Source organism: Etheostoma cragini, chromosome 14 (genome assembly GCF_013103735.1).
Source record: "Etheostoma cragini isolate CJK2018 chromosome 14, CSU_Ecrag_1.0, whole genome shotgun sequence".
In the NCBI taxonomy this organism is placed as follows: domain Eukaryota; kingdom Metazoa; phylum Chordata; class Actinopteri; order Perciformes; family Percidae; genus Etheostoma; species Etheostoma cragini.
Genome location: NC_048420.1, coordinates 8,220,260 through 8,228,865, shown reverse-complemented (window position 1 = coordinate 8,228,865; position 8,606 = coordinate 8,220,260). Strand labels below are relative to the sequence as shown.

The following is an 8,606-nucleotide window of genomic DNA, read 5'->3' as shown; positions in this document are numbered from 1 at the left end:
CCGTGCTTTTCTCCCAGCAGCAGTGAGCTGACAGGATGTAATGTGGGCCATGGAACAAACGTGTGCTGGACTCCGCTGATCGCTCTCCGGACTAACTGTGGACCCAAGCCCCCCCAGCTGCTGCTGCAGACACTGGCGCTCCACCTGAGCCACGGCGACCAGCAGCGCTCGATGGGAACCTGCTCCTCCAGCTGACGTCTACTATGTGTGAGTAGGACTCGAATCCAGTGGGCTTCATGTATGACATGACCAACTTTGGGTTCCGTGCTGTAGTTGAAATGTAACGTTACCGACCTGACAGCGGTGTTGGGGGCTTTCAAAAACACAACTGCACACACAGATCTGAGCATTATGAATTCACAGTTGATTTCAGACAGTTATGGTTTGAATGTAATATTGAGCCTACTAATCATATAGGAGTTTGCCAGGCTGCCACGCTTCCATAAGGATTCCATAAGGATTCCATAAGGATTCCATAATGCTTCCATAATGCCGTTGAAGGGATTAATTCATTTTAACGTAACACATTGGCTGGTACTTCCCTTGTAGCGATTGCTCGTAGGCATAATTCTGCGCTTGTACGTGCACTCTCATCAACCGTGCACGCGAAATCCGACCATAGGCTGTATAAAGAGACATCGAAGCGCTGTCATGGACGCGCGGCATTCTCACTGTGTGTGTGTGTGTGTGTGTGTCTCCACAGTACAGTAGGTGTAGACGCCGCTGTTGCTCTCTTCGCAGTGATGCTGTGGTCCATTGATCTACCTCTCATTAGCGCGCGCGCACACATACACAAACACACACACACACACACACACACACACACACACACACACACATACACACACACACACACACACACACACAGGCTGGTGGTCTGCAGCTAAAGGTTCTGATGCCAACATCTTGTGTGGATGAAGTAAAGCAGTGACTGCCATGCAGTCAGTTAAAGAAGAAGACATACTTTATTAATCTCGTAAGGGGAAATTATATTACAATCACATGGTGACAAGTTGACTTCCAGGGTAACATAATGATTCACTGTTCTCAGTAAATATTGATATTACCTTTTAGAAGACTGATTATCATTTTACTGATGTCATTAACAGATATTCCACTTCTACAGTACTGATAGTATTTGAGATGCAATATCCATTTCCATTGGATTTCCCCTATATTCACTCTGTCTGTTGATGGTTCACATATCGCTTGCATTGCCAGCTCTTGCCACAGCTCTGTGGCGTAAGGTCCGGCTACACCACTCATGCATTCTGGGATAGGAGTTAAAAACGCTCTGGGTTGTTTGCATTTCTTTAAACCAATCACAGTCGTCTTGGGCGACTCTGAGCGCCGGGCACAGCGGCGGCGGCTCTGCTAAATAATCTCAGGAAGGTGGAACATTTTCACCCCGCGAAAGAAAACAGCACATTCAATAATAAATGAAGCTGTTTACATAATACAGTAATGTAAGCTATTTAAATTAGCTAGATACATGTCTAAATCTAAGTGGATCTCAATGTGTACTTGGTCCACAGCCATCCCACCAATTGGTCCCAAAATGTCCCAGTTGGAGAGCACATGCCCTCACATAGTCTTTGTAAATTAACCACATTTTCTATAAAAAATGCCAATTTCAGCTCAAAGTTTGTTGTTGTTTCCCAAAGCTGAGTTATGTATGGCGAGGGACATCCCGGAGATTATCCGTTGATCAAGACTGGGTCTTTATTAGTTTATTGATGCTATACAACTCGGTCCTGAATGACGGAGAGCAGATCAGAGATGCCTGAGTGGAGACAGTACCCATGCTCCCATGTACATGTTTTTACGCAAATTAAGTGAAATTGAATGAAAAATGGCTTTAGGAAACAGTAAAATGCAATTTAATTTTATGAATATTGACTCAAAGTTCATGCGTTATGTCTCACCGGATTTTGTCTTGATCTATGTACGGCTTATTCGATTAATGCTGATGGAGACAATTTAAATCCAGTTCTGAATTTTGAGACAACCAGTATGACAAAGGAAATGTAAAGCTAATATGAACACTTTAATATTGATTTCTAGCAAATATGAACACTTTAATATTGATTCATAGCTAATATGAACACTTTAATATTGATTCATAGCTAATATAAACACTTCAATATTGATTAATAGCTAATATGAACACTTTAATATTGATTAATTTATGGTACGTCATATTTTCATTGCAGTATTATTACACATGGCAGATTTACCTCATACTGTTGAGGCCTAGCAGAAATACCTGTTGCCCATTTCATTTGCCCTAAAAATAATCTTTTACTTTCAATAGTTTTCTTATTTCTCATTTAAAACCAGCCTTCTTCAGCGTAACATGTTAGCATTTAACAACGCTTACATTTATCTCACAGGGATATGTGTCTGTTCACCTTAAATTGAACTGTGAGCTATTACAACTTAACAATTTCCCTGAAGGGATCAGTACAAGTTCAGTAGCTGTTTTACACTTCTGACCTGTGTTCTGTTACTTGCTAGCGTTGGCTTATTGTTCTCCACAGCGCTGTGGAGTAAGTTCTGGCTACACCACAGATGCATTCTGGGATTGGAGAAAAACACGTAAACATATTCTTTGTAAATCTTTACAATCATTCCATAAAAAAAGAACCGATTAGGGCTCCCTTGTTGCACGATGTAAACTTTCTTCAAAACTTATCGGCGTGCAGCTTGCTAACTCGAAGTCTGATGTTGTTTCCTGAAGCAAAGCGAGTTTGAGGATGGGAACACAGAGAGAGGAAGGGGAAGGACATCTGTCAGATACTAGCAGATATTAGAGAATCAAGTTCAAGAACAACTAGCAGCTTGGAAACCCCAGTGAATCAATGTATCAGAAAAATATTAGGAAATCTGTTTTATTTTTAAAAACAGTACATCTGTATACACTAGAGTGACATATGGAGTGGTTTTTGTAAGGGATTTTTATTATCATTATTATTCCTTTACACAATTGTAGTATGTAAGTAAGTATGCTATCACATATCAGTCTCTTACCCAACTAGAATTAGTCGCTTATTACTGCCAGGAGTATTGATATCCAGGTACATCCCCAGATACTCCAGGGGGGGGGAGAGAGAGAGGGAGATAGGGGGGGGGCTTAAATCATATACTTGTTTTGTTATATGCAAAGCTGACATCCCATTTGAACCTGCAAATAGTAGCCAGCAGTGATGTTGCTAGGTATGAATCCTAAGTGTTCAAATCTGAAATTATGCTGTGAACTCACTACCAATGTATCCAGGGGACGCATCTTATGTAATGATAAGGCTACAAATCATAGCAACAAACAAAAGAAACATACCTCCTTGACCACACACACACACAACGCACGCACGCACGCTCGCACGCTCGCACGCACGTACGCACGCCAATCTTTGGTCTAAATCTGTTCAACCTAAATTAGGGTGTCAAGCTGTGTGTGTGTGTGTGTGTGTGTGTGTGTGTGTGTTGGAATATTTTTAGTTTGCATACATTTTCCTATTCATTTCCATTTCCTGTGGAGACATTGGGCTCTTTCTGTCACAGACAGAGACTTGTGAGAGAGCAGGTAGGGGGTGTCCGTGTCTTGCCCAAGGACACATGGATCTCGCTGGGATCCAATCTGACACTGTGGTTAGAGGAGGCCTCCAGAAAGGTGTCGGCAATAGAAATCAAACACTGTTACGGCACTCCTCCAACATACTAACAAGCTGCCTGATTATGTCTGTGCTGGATGATAAATTGAGTCTGTGTAGGGATTTGGGCACATATAGGGGGTCTGGACTCGGCTATCAACTGGATGCGCTTCTGTCTTTGACACGGACGGTACACTGTGTTAAAGACACTGTGTCAAGTGTCAAGTGTTACAGACAGTGTTATGTCTGATTTAAGGTTCCGCGTTAAATCTACGATGTGGGGAGGTACGTAGTTACGCTTAGAGTAATAGCGCTGTCTCGTTCTATGAATTAGAAATTCAGATTTCTGTTTCAGAATGTTGTTTATTTCTTTCTTGACTCGTGATTGTTCCAAAGCTATTTGGTCAGTAAAATTAGTTTGCAACAATGAGTCAAACCTGGTGAACTCAGCTTCAAGGTTTTGTAGTTGAAGTGTTCTAGCTTTGCACGCAGTAGAACAGAATAATATGGTATTGCTTCTAATAAAAACCTTTTATCGCGTCCTACAATATTCTGGGGTCTTCTACAGAGCCAACATTAATGTCTGCAAAAAAATATGCTATAAACTCAGTGATGTAGGATTCATTTTTCAGTAAAGAAGTATTAAAGTGCCATCTGGGGTGGTGACTCAGAGGACCCCTTTATAGTCAGACAATGCCGTTGGGAGTAACCGCTTTATCAGTTGAATGAAATAATTGAGGGGATGCAAAAAGAAACTCTATTCTGGAAAAAGATTTATGTCTACCTGAGAAAAAGGAGTAGTCCTGACAAGCTCTTTATAAAACAGCAGTCTGCACCCTTTTATATACAGTCCATGGTCTAAACCTATTTATTTAGGCTACAGCCTACGGTCGGCACCCTTTTATCTAGGCTACAGTCTATGGTCGGCACACGGACAAACTGTGGGCAACGCTTTTTCATGTTTTAGTTGATTTATGTGAAAGTAACAACTGACATTATAACTCACAACCAGCCTATGTGCAAATTTTGGCACAGCATTACCACAATTAAAGAGCCCCTATTATTCTCCTTTTAAGCATCATATTTTCACCCTTAGGGTCTACTAGAATAAGTTTACGTGCTTTGATGTTTAAAAAACATACTGTGTTTCTCATGCTGCCCATTGCTGCAGCGTCTCCCCCTGAAACACTCCGTCTAAGCTCTTGGCCCCGCCACCCTGAATGCCCAGTCTGCTCTGATAAGTCAGCTGGCTCATTCTGTTGTGATTGGTCTACCTAATGCAAACAAGCCACTGGGCGCGCTGTGCTTGCTCCGGCATCACTATGGGGAGCACAAATTTAAAACTGGGCTGGCAATCTCCATCAGTGACATCACTAACGGAGGAATTTCAAACAGGTTGTTTCAGGCAGTTGAGGAAAAGCGCAGTCTTTTTAGTACTTTATACATCTACATACACAATAAAACACGTGCAAAATTAAAAAAAGCAAAAGAAATCCCTGATTTCCTGTTTTATTTTGTTAACTCACTGTCTGTCTCTGTTTCAGGTCACTTGTCTTCCCGTCTTTGTCTGCCTTCCCGCCTGTGTGATTACCATTCCTTCCCTAATGTGTGTCACCTGTGTGTTATCGTCTTCCCCTGTCCCAGTGCATACTCACCTTGTGTCATGCATTAGCTGCCAGAGTGTTGTAGTACATTGTGTGTCTCACTCTTCAGCAAATCCCTAATGTTTTTATCCCAAGGTTTTTGCAGACCTCTAGCTTGTATTTTTTGACCACGTTTTTGCCTGCTGATTTTGTATCTTTGCCTGGATTGTACTCAGTACAACTTAAGCTCCATTACCTTTTACTCTCTGCTAAGAGACGTACACTTGGGTCCACTGTTGTCTGCAGCTGTCAACATATATCTGGCTGACTTGATAGACAGCAGACTCAGACATGTGCGAGGTGTGGGTATATTGGGGTCAGCCCTCTGATGTGTGGGGACCAGGGTAACCCGTTGCATGCTGGGACAGTATCTAACCCTCCATTATCTTGAATAGAGCTGGCTCATCACGTAGAATTGAATAAATAATTCCCCAATTTTAGCCACTTGTCCGTTTTCATTCTATTCATTCTGTTGTTAATTATAGATCATATGTATCAAGTAGGTTAATTATCTTCTACAGGCTGAACTGGCCTCTATTATGTGACCACTATAATCAGTGACTGTCAATCTGACATTACCATGATGTCTGGTGCAGTATTGTGTTGGTAAAAGTGGGTTTTTAAAGCAAAGCTAAGAGAGCTGGATTCAGGATTAGGTAAGCCAAGCACAGACCGGACACACAGGGACAAAGATAGGAGATAGGAGTGGAGGTAGGCAAAAGGAAATGCTACATCCAGTAAACCGCAGAAACAGGTGAGCGCTAGGGCTGCAAGCATGGTAGCCAAAAAGTAACTATTGTAAAGGCTCAGCCCGATATAATGTTGCATTAAATCCGTCTACAGTAATTATAGTAAATAATTACCGCTTGTGTTTTCTATTTATAATACAGACACGTTGGTAAAGCTATAGTGCGTAGTTTCTGTCGCCCCCTTGGAGGAATTCTAAGTAATGACAACAAGCCTTGCGTGATCCTACACCACCCCCACCAACCTCCACACAGTTTCTAGTTGCCAAGGAGGAAACAGAGGATTTAAAAAATATGATGGACCATTATCTTTCCTTGATTTTCTGTGTTTCTGTGAGCGAAAGTCGCCGGACGACACAATCTTCTAAACACAGCCATACTGAGAAATCCAGAGAGTTGTGTGGAGCTGATAGTCTTAATTAGCTTTGTAGCAACTCATTGGGCAATGGCTTGAAATTAACGGATGTTCATTATATATCAAAAAGTTACGCACTCAAGCTTTAAATGTGATGTCTAACAATAGCATAATTTGGTAGTAAGGGTATTATAACCTCCATTGCATATTTTTGATTTGGTATGCCGTTGTTTTTGACAATTAACTTGAAAAATGGAGTCCAATTGTGAATCAGAACCAACGTTTGGTTTCTTTTACGAGCATACTTTGGTATAATAAAGCATGTCAGACAGGGCTTGCCTGCAGAGAGTTGACATACTAATATTACTAATTAGTAATAGTAATGTAATCCATATTTTTTAGTTTATTTTTATTTAACCTTTATTTAACCACGAAGTCCCTTGAGATTGAAATCTCTTTTCCGATAGAGATCTGGCCAAGACGGCACATCCGTTACAATTTAAATAGAAATACACCACAGTCTAAATCACACATAGAGGAAAGGAACAAGTCACATGTGGCAGTTGCATTTTTGAATTACATGGCATTTTAACATGGCCTTAAAATCCTTAAACAGGACTAGATCATTTAGATGGAGCACGTTTTGGAGGTGATTGCTAGACCATGGAGCAAAACAAGGTAAGGCTTTTCCCCCCAGCTCAGTAAAAACCCTTGGAACCTGGTAGGAGAGCCTCCCTGGTGGAACGGAGATGAAAACGGATGGAATTCTGCTTGAGGAGATGACATAAATATGCCAGCAGTTTACCCAACATACCCATACATTAATATACAAGGCAATAAATGTGCTCTGCTTTGCTCACTGTCTTATCCTGTAGCCTAGATTAGCAACAATTGAGAACTAACTTAATTTATCTCATAATTCATATTTGTTTTCTCATACTTATCACTTATGATTTGTCTAATTCTTTTCTTTTGTGAATGCTATGCACTTCCGTAACAAAAACAGAGCTAAAAGACAGAGGATATACACACATAAAGAGTGAATGATGATGTCACTCTGTAACTGCTGGATGTGTTAATAAGCTTATGTTTGCCATAACAAGGTAAAAGGGGAAATGTTCCTTGTGTTCACAACTTGTTCGCGCTGCCCCCAAGGGGCCAAATAAATCCCAATGCAGGTTTAAGTGCCACGTCTGATATGTCAGTAAACATCTGGGATGTGCTGCCTTTCATCTTCTTTTGATGGCTCCCTCTTCTCTCTTGTTTCATGCTCTGTTCTTTTCTTTCTGTTCATCTTTTGGTTGTACCGCACATTGCTGCAGATCCTCTTTTCACTTTGTGTCTTTGGGTCTCTGTTTTAGCTCCAGAGTGAGACTTCTCAAACATAAACTATCTTTGTTGGGAGTCGCACATGCTCAGTAGCTAGGTAAGCTCCCATCAGCTAGATAAAGGTAACGGTAATGGTACATAACTCTTTCTCCAACTTTGGTTAGTACAAGGCAGGATGAGCTAGGAGACTTCTTCTAACCAAGGGCCACTTGTGGAATACCTGCAGAACAGGGACAAGGAAGTAGTTCTTTTGGAGATTATGGTGAACTAGTGTTTGTTGTAGCAGGGTTTTGCAATTGAGAACAAGCTAGCATGCTAACTCTAGCAAGTGCTGTGGTTAGCCACTGCGTCTCAGCTATCACGTAGAAAGCCGTGCAGATTTTGAACAGCTCACCTGGAGAGTGAAGCTAGAGGACATTCAGAAACCGTGTCTCACTTAAAACAGCATGAATAGCATTTCTTTTCTCTAAGTTTGTATGCGTGTGGAAGCACCAGAGACACAAAATAACACCACAAATCCCAGAAAAAGGGATTTTTTTCCCAAACAATGGGCACTTTAAGTCAGTATGAGATTTGTCTTTTGACCAGGGACATTGTTAGACCTATTTTAGGGGGGCGGAAGCTACCCCCAATTGTTCCTAAGCCCCCCTAAATGATACTAAGAACAACAATAACAATTTGTGATTTATCAATAACTGTATCCTCATTCACATAGACCCAACAAATGATATATATCCAGCTACAAAATAGAGAGTACACCAATGGCGGTTTTCCACTGCGTGGTATCTACTCGACTCGCCTCGGTTCTACTCGCTTTTTTTGGTTTTCCATTACGAAAAAAAGTCCCTGGGACCTGCTACCAGGTACTTTTTTTAGTACTACC

The 8,606-nt window shown here is 41.3% G+C and overlaps 1 protein-coding gene across 2 annotated transcripts in view; it reads left to right on the top strand.

Annotated features, from left to right (window-relative positions):
• gabbr1b (gamma-aminobutyric acid (GABA) B receptor, 1b) overlaps positions 1–8,606 on the top strand; it is a 126,180-nt gene continuing 117,574 nt past the window's right edge. The window contains exon 1 of one of the 2 annotated variants that reach the window (XM_034891695.1): positions 1–207. In XM_034891695.1, the coding sequence (XP_034747586.1) occupies positions 204–207 (4 nt within the window). In that variant the 5' untranslated portion in view covers positions 1–203. The remainder of the gene's footprint in view (positions 208–8,606) is intronic. The other variant, XM_034891696.1, reaches the window with a different exon arrangement.